This window comes from Aricia agestis, chromosome 1, assembly GCF_905147365.1.
Source record: "Aricia agestis chromosome 1, ilAriAges1.1, whole genome shotgun sequence".
Classification (NCBI taxonomy): domain Eukaryota; kingdom Metazoa; phylum Arthropoda; class Insecta; order Lepidoptera; family Lycaenidae; genus Aricia; species Aricia agestis.
The window spans coordinates 17,734,965-17,751,789 of NC_056406.1; the positions used below are offsets into that span (position 1 = coordinate 17,734,965).

Consider the following 16,825-nt stretch of genomic DNA (forward strand, 5'->3'; position numbering starts at 1 on the left):
ATTCGGCTTCTTTGTCGGAGGTTCCCCTGATGATTCACCAAGAAATTTTTCAATAGGCGTCTTGTACCAAATTGTACCGTCTTTGCCACGAACTAGCCGATTCAGATACAGTACAATGCTCTTCCGACAATCGATTTCTAAGACGGTGGAATGTCATCATCGCCAGAGATATCTTGCTCTGCGTCACTAGAATTCCTACGTTTACTCAAGATATCTTCTTCTTCGCATATTTCCTGGTCTGACGAGGTAAAATCAGAGTCCGAGTTCCGACTCTTGTAAAATTGAAGGAATGGGTTGTCGTTCTGCCTCTTCTCGATCCATTTTGAGATCCATATTAAGATCACCGATGATCGCGACAACAACAGAATAACAATAGATTTCCAAGAATCCACGATCGAAGATTAAAGTTCTTCAAGTACCTACAAAAAACGCAAAAAATGTAATTAAGTAAGTACCTACAAAAAATATAATACATTTTACTATAAATTATCTAATTCCATTGTAAAACACAACAAAAATACAAAAAAAATATGTTAAAAACACTGATAATTATAACAATAATGTCTGCGTAAGATGTCCCGAAATTGTTACACTGACTGCGGGGATGGGTCTCACATACCTTATGCAACTTTGGGCCCCTGTTACTACCGCTGCGGCCGTCGCAGGACTAACGCGTTACCTGTGACTTATAGACCAACTCAACAGCTCCAGCTATTGAGAAATTTGGCAATGCCGAACGCATGGTAACCGAATTACAAGTGAAATAAAAAGTGATGGGTCTCACAGACCCAACCCCCATGACGCCGGGTTAACATTGAATAAAGCTTAATACTCGTAGTCGGCGAGCCCGTGATTTAGACAAATGATCACTTTTAAGGGTACGTCCCTTCGGCTCTATTACATCTGGATTCTGGACCGTGACTAATCAACAATTTAAATGACTTTTCTTCTTTTGAATAATGTAGTTACACTTCCACGTTAATTTATATGCGTCAGCTATATTTTTATATTATGTAGGTAACTCAGTCCAATTAAGAATCTCTTAATGTGATATTTTAGACCAGAATTTTTATTTTGTATGTTCGCCAATCTTGCCACGTCGTCATTTTAAAGCATACAATATACACAATTTAAATCGTAGAGCTACCAAAACGGTATTCTTTATTACTATTTAACAAATTAATTGATATAAATATTATGCCATTTTAACTGTCCATTTTTACACTTTATTTGTCTAATGCATTCCAAGTTCGTTATTATTTCAATGTCACTTAAGGCTCCTCCACACCACATGGCTGGGTCAAGATGGTTGCGAAGTTATCTATAGCATGCACAACAGACGTCGATCACGATTCACGGACACTCATAGACGAATATTTTTAACCGACTTCCAAAAAACGAGGAGGTTATATATTCGGTGGTGGATATTTTTTTATTTTATTTATTTTTGTATGTTCGACCACTACTCCGCCGTTTGTGAACCGATTTTCAAAATTTTTATTTTGTTATATTAGGTTTCACTCCAATTTGGTCCCATTTTCACAAAAGTGGTGATCTGATGATGGGATCCATGAGTAATCGAGGGAACTCGTCAAAATTTATATGGAAACATATGGTGATTTTAGTTTTATGAGAAGCACCCTAAGTATATGCTACCAAAATGCAAGATTTTGCACCAAAGTATACTATGGTTATGAAGATACTAAGAGAACTCCGGATTCCTTATAGATACAAGTTTGGGGGTTTAGGCGTTGTTTTAAGAACAAAAAGCATATGCTACTATGCAAATTATATTCATCATCATCATCATCACTACCATGTCAAGGTCACCAGTGTCACAACTCACATGGTTGTATTTCACATTCCCCTTCGAATATACAACAGACTAACAACAAATAGCTTTTGATTTTCTACTATATTATATTTCTGATTATAATAGTTGACATTTAATGATATTCAATTAAAATAATTTGAGTTTTGACAATTCCTGGACTCACAGAACGAATTGGGTTCTGTTCACAAAATGTGAGCTTATAGAAGCATTGTGAGGCTTGTATTGATCTCATTTTTTCCTATAATTTACTTATGTTGGCATTTGCAGGACTAATTGCGCTTACGTAATCCTATATAGGAGAAATATAGGCGTAAATGGCATTGAAGCGGACGAATATAAACACGATATAAGTAAAAATTTACTTATAAAGTGGGCCCTTTTCCGGACTTATATGTGGATATAAGTCACATATAATCCTATGGAATTGTACTCTGTGATACTTTCAAAACCACTTTTTGCTGGTTGGGGCCTTTGCTAAAAAGCTTGGCTGGGGCACTGCTTTGCCCCCAGATGCTCAAGACGAAAACACGATTACTGAAAAAATTCTCGATAGTGTCTTTTTTACAAAAAACCTTGTTTTAGACACATTTTTGCTTGGATCTTTGAAGTTTGCTGTCTTTTCTTTAATATTTTTAATATCTAAAAAGGCATTGATAAAACCTAAATTTGCTCAAAAAACTTTTTTCATAATCATTATAGTTCGTCTTTTATTCAAGCAAAACGTAACTTAGCGATGATTCCGCGCCGTCCTTTTTCACCTGGCATATGAAAGACGGGCGTTAGTGTGAAGAGAGAAGGACGATGTTTGATTTTTTGAGTCAGGAGCGCTCTTAAGAATATATTCGAATACATTTGAATAATAACATTCCCTGCTTACAACTAGCACTCACATTCATCGTGGTCCTTGGCGGTAACGGTGAGCACGGTGTGCTGGATGTCCTCGTTCTCGTCCACCTCGGCCTCGTACAGCTCCTTGTCGAAGTACGGCGGGTTGTCATTCTTGTCCGCGATACCGATCCGGATGAATTTTGTCACTGGAAAGAGAGGGCATTGTTAGACAACTGTTATAATAAATATCTACTTCATTATTAAGCTATTGCATAGCTTTTATTGCAAGAAATTACGTAACGAAAAAACCTAACACAGCCTACTTCGCTGCAACGCCGCATCGCTGTGCCGGTCGGTGCGGCATTGCCAGACTTCTGCACGGTGTTCGTGTACGTGCGTCTAGACGTAATATGCGAATTATAATTGCATAAGTTGATAAAAAATCGGCCAAGTGCGAGACGAACTCGCGCACGAAGGGTTCCGTACCGTTAAAGAGCAAAAGTAACACAAAAAGTAAGCCACAAATTGTGTTTTTTGTATTTTTTTATTTTTTTTTTATTTTATTTTAATATTATTATTAATTATTAAAGTACACATATAATAAACGATTTTTAAAACATTTCAAGTGTCTAATTGTTACCATTATTGAAATCGAGCAAAAAGGGCCAAAAAAATCACGTTTCTTGTATGGAAGCCCCCCTTCATTATTAATTTTATTTTGTTTTTAGTATTTGTTGTTATAGCGGCAACAGAAATACATATTCTGTGAAATTTTCAGAAGTCTAGCTATAGCGGTTTTTGAGATACAGCCAGCTGACAGACAAACGAACAAACAGACAACGAAGTTTTAGTAATAGGGTCCCGTATTCACCCTTTGGGCACGGAGCCCTAAAAATGCTATGCAATAGCTTTACGGCGGCAGTTCCCGAGTTTTTTCAAATTTTTACATAAGCCCCATACATTATCAATGTCAAAATCTTCATTAAATTGAAGGTTTATCTTAATTAAATGTCTCTGATTACGGCGATTAAACTCTATAAATTCTGTCAAACTCTTTATTAAATAATAAATAAGAAAATTTAAATTAAATTATTAATTCAGTTTTGTTCTATAGTTGTACGGAACCCTTCATGCGCGAGTCAAACTCGCACTTGGCCAATTATTTATCGAACATAATATTATTTATATACAAAGTATTTTGTACCGACCGACGGCATGCAATTGCACCTAGCATGTCACCATATTCTGCAAGCCGCAAGGTAAGGGAATATTATGATCCCAAAGCAAACTAATTGCTAATAAGAGACTATTCATCAATTCCAAGTTTAATGAATAGACAATAATTGATACTAGGATAATAGCAGTATCAATAACCACTTTCCAAAATGGTTTTTAGACTATAATATACTAAGTTTATCTACCCCCTAGGTAGGTATAAACTCAGTATATTATAATATACTTAGTCTAAATTTTTAATACTATAAACATGAAACTAATATAAAAGCAATGCTAAGTATGCATTACTATTATATTAGTGCAGAATGTAGGTAGAACATACTATAATTAGATATAATTTTTTTATTATGAAAAAAGGGGGCAAACGATCAAAAGGATCACCTGGTGGAAAGCTACTACCGCCGCCCATGGACACCTGCAACATTAGAAGAGCTGCAGGTGCGTTGCCGGCCTAGTATATTTTAATCTATCCATTAGGTAGAGGTAAATATCCAGTGCAATAGTATTATTTTACGTGATGGTTGGGTTATAATTAAGCGCATGACAATCCTAGATCCCCGCAGTATTTATAGGTACTAGAGATCGCCCAATGGTCGAAATTCGACCTTAGTTTCAACGACATTAGGACTACTACCTATATTTTGTAAAAAATAATATTGACTATTGTCTCTGGGACTTAGCTGTTCTCAGACTGGCCGTGTAAGCATTGTCTAATATTATCTCAATAAAAAAACTATAATCCATTTTCAAATTGTCAACTTGTTGTCAACAGACTTCAACCATAAATAAAAAAGTGTAACTCGTATGTATAGGCTTGTCACTCAAAAATCTGTCATTTCTCATGTGTGTGTGTTGTAGTCTGTGTAATGTTTTATTTGTTAAAAAAATGTATGATAAAAGCATAATTTCAAAATAATATTAACTCGATGCACTCCTTCACCATATTGTTACGGTACACGGTATACGGACATGTGGTGCCATCTAGCGGCAAACCAGTGAAACTGATCAGGGGACACACTACACATAAATCCCCTACACGAAACTAGATGGCGCTAGGTGGTACATGCTCGAGCCTCCTAGAAAGTTCCCATACTTGTTTACTTGTTTACGTGAATCGGGAACTTTCTGGAACTCGTCACGCCATATAAAAAGCCGCAGGTAGACGGCCCGGCGATTCAGTTCGGTTCGGGCGATCATCAAAGCGATTTCGGAGTGACAACAAGTGATCAATAGTGAGTGAACCAGTGAAACCTTCGACTTGGCTACGACCTAGGACAGTGATAGTGCTTAGTGATTGGACCTAGTGATTAGTGTTTGGACTTAGTGCTAAGTGTTGTGACCTAGTGTTTAGTGCAGTGTTAATAAAGACTTCAAGAGAGTCACCAGGTCTTTCTCTCCAAATCCTCGAACCCTTGCACGTAACAATATAAACTATAACTGTGCAAAATTTCATGCACCTACGTTTCCCCATTTTTCGTAAAAAGGGTTACAGAGTTTTTCGTTAGCGTATTAATATTATGATTTAACTAATATTACTCGAAATAAACTAGTATAATATACTAGTTTCTTTGAATAAACTTGAACTATAAACGGAATCAAAAGAAATCTCTTAAAGAGTCTTAAGAAGCAAATTTATATTTTTCTTGAATGAGACTGTTATAAGTACTATTCATAGTAAAATAAAAGGCTGTATGGTTTGAATTCAAAACCGAATAATTAACTACCTCGTAAATGCCTTATTAAAGCTTAATCCTCAGTAATGAGAAGTAGGCACTTTCTAAAAGATTTTCTTGAATGCCGCAAAACGAGTGTGCAATCAAAAAGAACTACAAAATATTTTTGCTTCATTTTTAGAGTTCCGTAGCCAAATGGTAGAAAACGGAACCCTTATAGATTCGTCATGTCTGTCTGTCTGTCCGTCCGTATGTCACAGCAACCTTTCTCCAAAACTATAAGAGCTATACTATTGAGACTTGGTTAGTAGATGTAGTCTGTGAACTGCATTAAAATTTTGATCATCATCATCATCATATCAGCCTATAGTCGTCCACTGCTGGACATAGGCCTCTCTCAATGAACGCCAAGATGGCCGATCTCCTGCTACTCGCATCCAACATGGGCCTGCAACTAAGCGGAGATCGTCGTCCCGTCGTCAAAATTTTGATACAAAATGGAAAAATTAGTAAAAATTTTAGGGGTCTCCATAGGTACAACTGAAAAAAAATAAAAAATAAACAAAATAAAAAAAAAACAGTTTCAATTTATCTGTGAATAGGTCTTCAAAAATCATATTGAGGTTTTTAATATCATTTTTTTCTAACCTGAATAACTATTCATGCGAGAGATACTCTTCCAAAGTGGCAAAATGTGTGTGTGTGTGTGCCCTTCTAAAGTAAGATTCATGATAAGTCTAAAAAAATACATATGATGTACATTACTATAAAATCTACCAACGACAATTGGTTTGAACGAGATCTGTCAAGTGGCTTTTTTATACGTCATAAACGGTAAACCTTAATTAAACTTTCATTAAATGAACTAAAATATAAAAATAAATTAAAAACCTTTTAATTTCATAAATATAAACCTTATTGCTGCTGCCCTTCATGGGCGAGTCCAACTCGCATTTGGCCGATTTTTTATTTACTTCATGAATGTTATTAATCAATATTAATCAAATAAATACGATTTGGAATTATACGACTCTATTTTTATGACCTGTAAACTACTAGCTGTCCCGGCAAACGTTGTTTTGCCCATATTATTTTATTGAAGTGACTAATATATAAGAGACCTGGCTCTCTTAGGCATTTTCAAATATTTAAGAAAATGTTAATAGCGTGTAATATTCTAACTCTGAAAAGAACTAATACATCTAAACTCCCCTTGATGACGCCCACTTCGCAACGGGCCGTGCAGTAGAAATCGGAATACTTATTTTAATTTCGCCATAACTTCAAAACCAAACGTCCAATTTTAGTCATTCAAAGACCAAATATTATCTGCATAAACTGTACTTAGTGATTAAATAATTTATTTTGATAAGGATAAATAGCATGAGTAAAATAAACGCGTTTAAATGTAGTCCAAAAAAATTCACGATTTTTAAATAAAAAAATTGTTGTTGTGCCTCACTTGACATAGATAGGTATAGTGTGTCGCGGACTTTTTTGTAGATATTTATAAGATCTACAATTGATTAGAACATTTTATGGTTCTATCTTTTATAGTTTAGGCAGCGTACGCAAGATAAGTAACTCTTCTGGTTGGTTTTTTTACACCTTGTCTCCGAAAAAGCCAAATATCTTACGGAAATCTATTTTTTCCTAAATAAAATTTAGCCTATGTTACTCGTGGATAATGTAGCTATCGAATGGTGAAAGAATTTTAAAAATCGGTCCAGTAGTTTTTGAGCCTATTCATTACAATTATACAAACAAAGTTTACCTCTTTATAATATTAGTATAGATGAATTATTTCGATAGTCGAATGAAATTCCGGTTGTTGCCGAACGACCGACTACAATAATTATATAGGTACGTAATTTGTATCCATTGTTGGTAAAATACCAACAGTAAGGTAGCCACAAAAAGAATTAACTTTTTAATAAGATTTTGCAAATCAGTTCAATTGTCTGCCGTCGTCAGCAAATAACAAGAAATGGACGGAACCTTAAAATTTTCAATAAATATTTAAGTTACAACTCAAACAACTATTCAAACTTTACTCAAAGAATCACAAGAAAGATAGAAGAGCGATTTCAACAAACTTTTCATAGGATATTTGCCGAGAGAATAATCAGGTTTTGTTGTAAAGAGAAAATAAGAGAGGGATTTTCCTCACGAAAATATTAATTAAGTAATAAACTTCGAAATAAATACTTACTTTGTACCTTCACCAATTTAGCCAATTAATTAGATATATTTCATTCATAACGAGCATTTTACTCTAGTTAGTTTATTTTACAAAGGTACACTAATTAAATCCTATCGCGAGCTCCAAGGCGGAGATTGTCTCGTACTAACCCCTACAATTCAGGTGTCTTGCGTATAAAAAATATTTATTATCGTGCCCCTCACCCGCCCGCCCCTCTGCCCTATAACGCTAGAGCTAGCACGCAGACTATGACAATAATGGATGTTACCAAGGGATTAAACAGGAATAGAAATTCAACTAACTTGGTGCTTAATGAACCAACATTCTGGAATCTCAATGGAAAATTCTTGTGAAAATTCTACATCGATCGAAAGAATTCAGAGCAACAACGGGCAGCTTATCAAGCTTATTATATTCAGATATAACAATGACCTGGAAATAACTATACAAAATAAAATCCAAAGGTACCTAAAATTTTTCGAAATGTACGTGGAATCAAAGATGGGTTTAAATAAAATACTGTAAAATTATTATGCACTTTATCAGTCAAGGGTATTAATATGCGTATAATCATTTCTAAGTATCGTAATTATATTATTTACATTTTACAATAATATAACACGCAGTACAGTATTTACTTACTATATTACGAAATCAGACCTAGGTATAATATGTGCCCACGAAATACTGAAAAAAAGGTACTTAAATATTTCGAGTAGGCGTTAATCGTTATGAATATAGGATGCTTTTAGTCATTTTTAATGTATCATCTTTCTCAAAAGCTTGTAAAACAATACTTAAATTTTAATAACTCATAGATAATAATATTTTCACATAAAGTTTAATTTACTTTATGAATCATTTAATAAAATTCTGTTTAATCCCACGTACGTACGTGGTAAGCCATACTAAGATCTATTATGAGGCGGAATGAAGAAGGCATTTATATTAATAATATGATGTGCAGTGTGAGAGCACGCGTGGAATGCCTTTATAGTTATCGCGAGAAATTAGAGAAATATTTACAACGTAAAGACCAGCCATCCGAAACAAATTTGAGCACTCATTGTTATTTGAGTTTGTCGTGACCCCGAGGAAAATAAATCAGGAAATACGGAGCAAATACAAAACAAATGTGTCTAGTTACAAGTCGACGACCGCCAGACTCCGTGACGCCGTAAATGAGACGACCTAATAACTCGCGCCTGCGTTTTGTTCAATTAGTGACATGTTGGACACAATATATTCCATTGTACTCAATTTGACAATGTGTAAGAATTCAATTGCGAGCTTGCAAGGCAAATTCTACATGAACTTTTGGCGTGTGACCTAAATGAAAAAAAACATTTTGAAAAATGTTATTGATTGAAGTTGTTCTGATTCAGGCCACCTGCTCAAAGATCAAAAATGTAGGACTGTATGAAGACAGACTGATAGACAGACACATTTGTAATATTAGTAAGTATGGATGTTTTTTTCACGTGGTGCTATGATTTTTATCTATCTATATTATACGAGTATAATATTACTATACGATATTATAGCTTTCACACTTGTAATGACTCATAGAGAATGTTATGAAAGTAAATGAACGTATTATTACATAATAAAAACAAATATCAAACCAATGGACCACTTTGCCGTCACCTGTTACATGAAATCATATCGATAGCCCTGTCCATGATAGGAACATAGTAGGTATAAAAGGAATATGAGATAAAATGTATGGAGTTTGTCCAAATTTCCACCACTAACGAGACCTATATTATAGTAAAATTATCGTAAAACTATTATAACCAGACCGCAACCAAAATATCCTGTCAGTAAAAAGTTGAGATGGAATGAAAAAAATTTCAACCATTTAATCCATAAAGTATTGTTGATATGATCTATTGCATTTTTTAACTACCTAATCTACGTTAAGTCATGCCGCATTTCCCTATTAGGCTGCGTTTCCTCCAGAGAAGTGTTGCGAGGAATGTGTTTTTGAGAACCTATAGAATCGCTTTATTGACGTGACCTCGCTCAGCGCAGCGATTTTATTGGATCTTAAAAACAGAAAAACGCAGCCTTAAGGCGTGAGCACACTGAGACGGGCCGTACCGGGGCTCAGCGTGACGGGGTGCATCGCAAAAATCCGCCTCCATACAATTTGTATGGAAGCGGATGCGCGTATCGCACACTGTGCCGGTGCGCATCGGCGCGGATTTTCGCTCGGCGGATTTCCGTCAATGCGACACGGCCCGACAAGACCCGCTGCGCCCTGGCAAGACCCGCTGCGCCCCGGCAATAGTGTGCTATAGCAAGCGGCGCGCGGATGTGATGCGATGCGGCCCGGCAAGCCTCGGCTCAAAGTCCGTCAATGCACTGAGCCCCGATCCGCCCCGGCACGCCCCGGCACGCGCCGACAAACTGTGCGCGTACCTTTAGGGTTTTATTGAAATAGATGAATATCAATATCAATATTTTCACTCAAAAAAGTCATTGTTTATTATGGTCAGAACTTTTTACTGACAGCTTATTTTTATTTTGTCTCATACTGAAAGTTACTTACTCTATTTTATTACTTACTTTATTTATATAATAATTGATAATAAGTTTATATGGGTCTCGTTAGTGGCGGATATTTGGACCACTTCTGTTCAATCTCCTTTATAAGTTATTGCTTGCACAAAAATTTACATTGTTGATCGCATCGTCTACAATGTGGAATAAAATAGTGATAGAAAATCTGTGAGCTTTATGTATGTAAAAGAATATTAACTTCAAAATATTTTGTTAAAATATTTCCTTTTGTGGTTAAGTCGTCTGAACTTTGGATTGAAAATAATAGATATCTCTAAATGTATAATTGACGTAGCTAAAACTCTTCAGTCTGTTGCAGCACTTGCCTAACTTCGCAAACTAGATTTAAGCTGGAAAGTTGTAAATGCCGGAAACAAATACACCGTAATGTAATACTCGGCGTATTACTGACCTATTTTCTTACTTTTATTTATAGAGTTATGATATCTATAGACATATCTTATATATAAAAATGGATTTTCAAATGTGTTAGTCGCGCTAAAACTCGAAAACGGCTGAACTGATTTGGCTAATTTTAGTCTTAAAATATTCGTAGAAGTCCAGGGAAGGTTTTAAAGTGACACGAAGTTCACCGGGACAGCTAGTAATTAGTATATTATTTTCCACATGTTTTTCACGTGTATGCCTGCCATACACGCTACGGTCTACCGGAGAGGTCCAGGTATGCCCGAGCAGGTCGACTGGAATTTGTGTGAATAGACCTGTGCAGCTTTGTTGACCTGCGCAGGCGACCGGCACAAAATCTATTCCCACACACATTCCGGTCTACCTGCGGAGGCATATCTGAACCAGTTGACCTCTCCGGTACACTGTAGCGTGTATGGGTATCTTATATCTTTAAACGAGCAATTCTTGTATATAGGTATGTATATTAATATAGAATTGGAATCTCGGAATCGGCTACAACGATTTTCATGAAATTTAGTATATATAGCTAGGAATCATTTTTAGAAAATGTCATTTTATTCGTGTTCTATCGAATACCGAGCAAAGCTCTGTCAAATAGCTAGTTATTTATTAATATAGGAAGTTTTTTGTTATGGATTCATTTTTGTTGTTATTTTAATCTCTTGATAAGCCTGAGTGGCTAATGGAGTAACTTAAATATTATACAGTTTTCGATTAATAAAATGAATAAAGACAAGAAATAAATATTTTTATCAAACTTTACACCGGCGACTCATTTTACAAGCACGTTCGAATGTTACGATTATAAAATAATAAATAAAGCAACAGCCAAACGGCTAAGCGGCTTTAACTTGATGTTAGACGGTTTAAAACTTTAAACGAAAACACCTGCCATGGCCTTTGCCACAGCCTTTTACACAAAATGCAATTTGTTCAAGCACTTTGCGGATTTAGCTGTTATCGTTTAAATAAGAATATTGAATATTGCTGAAATTTTACAAGTAACCGTTAGGAAATTTTCGAAATTCATCGTTGCTTAAAATATCTGACCGATTTTTTAAATTTTCACACCTGAGGCATCCATTATACTTAATAATAATAAAAATCTGTCTGTCCGTTACCTAACTACCGCGATAAACGTATTTGTGTGCGATGGAATCTCGGGAAACATTAAGTACAATATATTTTTAATACCGATAATAATGACGACCTCTGTGGCTCAGTGGTGAGCGCGTTGGTAGCTCAAGCCGGTTACGGGTTTGAATCCCGCCGACGGAACAAAAAGTTTTCAATGTTCCCGGGTCTGGATGTGTATTCAATATGTGAAATGATATAATAAAAATCTTAAATATATGTATAGTATAAAAGTATTAAATATATTTCCGTTGTCTGGTACCTGTAACACAAGTCCTTTAGGTACTTAGCATGGGGCCACACTGACGTAGTGTGAAGCGTCCATAGATATTATTATTATTATAAAAAAACTGTAGGATACTTATTATCTATGTGTAAATAAAAGTGAATTTCAAATTTTGCTAAGCGTCTCGCTGAAACTCGAGAACGGCTAAACCATTTGGCTAATTTTAGTCTTGAAATATTCGTGGGAATCTAGGGAAGGTTTATATTAGGAGGCAAGTTATACGAAGTTCACCGGGTTTAGTTATTTTATGTAAAAAATTCTCACATCATGACTTCCAAAGTTGCATAATATTGTCACATGGACTCATCAGCTCTTGTGTCCAAAAGGTTAATAGGTTCGACTCGTGATCGTTGTAAGAGTGAGTCACTGTATTAATTCTGACGTCACACGAAAATTTTGTGGCGACAAGTTATATTTCCCCCGGGTAAGGGTTCGGAATATGAGTCCAGTAACTTACACAGGGCCTCGGGTGTGATTTCAACTAACCCAAGTACTTGAGGTATTTTCGAAATTATTCAGGCTTTTGTATGATGTCACTTTTAACATAATTATAGCCATGACCCGATTCACAAAAACTGTAGTTTTGTGACTGATCTCGTGGTTTAGGAGTTAGGACCATTATTTAAACTAGTGCAGTTAGTACAGCTAGTGATCCCGATATCGGTTTTTAAGGAAATAGAAGACGGCATTTAGAATAGATACTTAGAATCCATAGACGGCTACAATTTTATAATAAAAAAAAAAAAACGAGTAATTCTTGTATAAGTATATATATATATATATATATATATATATATATATATATATATATATATATATATATATACTTATATACAAGAATTACTCGTTTTTTTAATTTTTTTTTTTATTATAAAATTGTGGCCATCTATGGAATGATGAAATTTAGTATATAGGGGGTTTGGGGGGCGATCGGTAAACCACATCAGTCAGCCAGAATTCCTCCGCTTCAAAGGTCGGGAGAAGATGCGTCGGTACTCCCACCACAAAGGAACTGAAGTTGACCTTGTGGCGACGTCTTCGACCTCCATAGACCAGTGCAGGCGGGATATGTACAGGGGCGTCGCGGGGATCTCGCTCCGCAGACGCAGCTCAGCCCCCCTAGACAAGTGGCAAAACGCTAACGCTAGCGCTGACGCTAATGCTACAAAGTGTATGGATTTGACATTAGTATTCGCTAGTACATTTTGTAGCGTTAGCGTTAGCGTTAGCGTTTTGCCACTTGTCTAAGGGGGCCTGTTACATATGGCGCGGTGCCGCGATGATTGCGGGCGGCGGGCTTCTTCTTCCTTCTCAATTTATTCGATTCGATTATAAATTCAAGTATCCAATATCAATAAATAGCAAATAAAAAAGGTAGGTGAATTAGAAACAAAAACGTTTGCAGATGGAGAAATTATATTCAAAAAACTTTTTGAAATAAAGATTTTATTTAAATAGTCTAAAAAAAGACAGAAACTGAAATACAATTTGCATGATAATAAAAGTCTGTCGCGCGATATTGTAAGTAAACTAGTACCAATTTAACTAAGTAAATTAATATTATGAGCCAAAAACCCTGCGACGGCCAAACCACTGGTAGACACATTCTATACGTCCATACTTAATATTATAAAAATTGAGTATGGAGATATAGTTTGAGTCCCGGGAAAAGACATAGGACACTTTTTATCCCGGAAAAATGTACGGTTCTCGCGCGATAAACGGATTGATGTGCGACGGACTTGCGGACATTATCTAGTTTTTATTTAAAATAATTTTAAAAACCTTTATCAGTTTATGTATATATTCATCATCTATATTAAAATAATACGCGAGTGAAAAACTTTGGATCCCTTTTGACGAAAAATGCGGAAACGAAGGCGAATGTGCACAGTTATAGTTTATATGGTGAAGGAGTGCATCGAGCTAATATTGTTTTGAAATTATATGCTTATAACATACATTTTTTAAACAAATAAAATATTACACACACTACAACACACACACACTACTAGGAGATTTTGATTGACAAGCCTATACACACGAATTGTACTCTTTTATTTATGGTTGAAGTCTGTTGTCAAATTGAAAATGGATTTTTGTTTTTTTTTCATTGAATCTGAAATAGTCAATACTTTAAACGGGGAGCCAAAAGAAGAAGATAAGTGATAACTAAATTTAAGATCGAGTAAAAAAAAATACTAGAGATCGCCCAATGGTCGAACCATTGGGCGATCTCTAGTATTTTTTTTTAATGAAATAACGGGCAATTTTGCAAACGAGCAAACGGGTCACCTGATGGAAAGCAACTTCCGTCGCCCATGGACACTCGCAGCATCAGAAGAGCTGCAAGTGCGTTGCTGGCCTTTTAAGAGGGAAAAGGATAACAGGGAAGGGAATGGGGTAGGGGATTGGGCCTCCGGTAAACTCACTCACTCGGCGAAACACAGCGCAAGCGCTGTTTCACGCCGGTTTTCTGGTATTTCACCGGTCGAGCCGTCCCATTCGTGCCGAAGCATGGCTCTCCCACGTATAAAATATGAAGGAAAACCCCGGCAGTGTTCGATCATGATAATGTTGACACAATTTCGAAGGTTAATTGCAAAATGATGAAAAGTATATCACGCTAATTCCTTTAAAATTGGGACACTGACCACCGGGAATTACGTCAAATTCGTCTCACAGCATTCACCTGACGTTGCGCGCGATAAATAGGTGGCCTTAATTTCGACTTTTATGATAATACGAGCTTTTGCCCTTGGCTTCGCTCGCGTTAAGAGTATTATTATATACAAACTTTCATCCCCTATTTGAACCCCTTGCGGTTGGAATTCATCAAAATCCTTTCTCAACGGATGCCTACGTCATAATATCTACCTGCATGCCAAATTTCAGCCCGATCCGTCCAGTGGTTTGGGCTGTGTGTTGATGGATCACTATGTCAATCAATCAGTAAGTCACCTTTGAGTTTTATTCTATGTAATAGATAATTTACCATCGAAAAAATTGATTTATAGGCAGTTGATGGACCCACGTCATTTGGTCGGAATATGACAATATGGTCGTGATCTCTTGGCTTGGTTTGACATAATACCTAAGTCTTATCGCTGCTCCGCCTTTTGCCAATGAATCAAATTCTTTGATAGTCCGCGCAAATCTAATATTAAACTTATAAAATTCTCGTGTCACAGTGTTTGTGCGCGAACTCCTCCAAAACGGCTCAACCGATTTTAATAAAATTTTGCATGTACATTCGTGAGACCTGAGAACAGGTTTTTATCTACTGTTTGTAATGACACTAGAAATAATTTATATGGCAAAACAACGTTGCCGGGTGAACAAGTAAGCATTTTAAATAATATTTAAGTTTGAGTTATGTTGATCTACCCTAATATTTTACGGTAAAAACAATGGATTAAAATTAAATAATTTTATAATATATTTGCTTATTTTATTACGGAAATTAAGGATAGGTAACAAAATTTAAAACTTAACATAATTTGCTTTAATTGCTATAATGTAACATATTTGTTTTTGGAAAGATTTATATAATAATTAAACTAGAAACCTATTCAGAAACCTGTTCTGGAGTAGCGGGTAAAGATTATATTATAATCAGTTGAAACTTCTATCGCACATGTTACCATTCACATGGAGTTTTAAAGAGGAGTTTGCGTTCAAATTAAGAATTCAGGTAGCATGTGTTGGAACTGATAATGGAGTTTCCTAATATTGTAATAAGCTCGTATTTCCCCGACGTACTTAGATGATGTTAAAATAAAATTTTTGTCGTGGGTTTATATATAAAGAAGGACTGTAATATATTTTAAGAAAAGTGATCGGTGTGACGTAAATTCGGCATAAGATAAATATTAAAAATATAATGATTTACGATACACAGTTTCGAAACATAGTCCTTCGATAATAATGAAACATTCAGCACGTTTCATTTATGAAATATAAACTAAGGAGCAAACAATAAAAAGCAGCGGTCACATCCTATAGACGAGTTATGGCGTCATTTCTGGGGAATGTTCTAGTCGTCGCCAAAGGTTTGGGCCCAAAGGATATATTGATTGATACTTTATTTTACTCAACAATAGGAATAAGAATCTAGTGAGATCATATATCACCCGAGACGAGGGCAAAATATAAAAAGCTATTCTGACAATAAAGGGGTAATATATGGAGTGTTCTATTATATATTAGGAATTTATTGTAAGTAGGTAGATAGTCGTATATCAAAATCAAAGAGATTAATATTCGAAGGGATTAATTAATCTAAAAGATTAAATGTTCAGAAATTAAATCCGGATAAGATTTGAGAAAATAGAGAGTTGAGGTATTGAAATTTGAGGTAAATCAGGATTTTCGTACTTCAGTTTCTCAATATCAATCAATAACAAATATATTGCTTTTAAATTGCAGCTATATATTAGTTTCCTCGAGTGTGGGAGCTGTAAATAAACTTAAGAGTTGCTGAAGTAAGTTGATTAGTTAGTTTTCACTGAGCCAAAAGGCAAAACAGTATTTATTAAACTTCTCTTTGATATATGAGTTCCTCGATATTTTCAAAATGAACCTAAATTCATATGAGAGTACGGTTCTCAGTTAAAACAACTACATCGTAATGTGGA

General features: G+C 35.5%; 1 protein-coding gene across 14 annotated transcripts in view; it reads right to left on the bottom strand.

Moving 5' to 3' along the window:
• LOC121729849 (neural-cadherin) overlaps positions 1-16,825 on the bottom strand; it is a 383,323-nt gene that overhangs the window by 86,195 nt on the left and 280,303 nt on the right. For all 14 annotated transcript variants that reach the window (XM_042118540.1, XM_042118525.1, XM_042118532.1 and 11 more), the window contains one exon: positions 2,725-2,868. In XM_042118540.1, the coding sequence (XP_041974474.1) occupies positions 2,725-2,868 (144 nt within the window). The remainder of the gene's footprint in view (positions 1-2,724; positions 2,869-16,825) is intronic.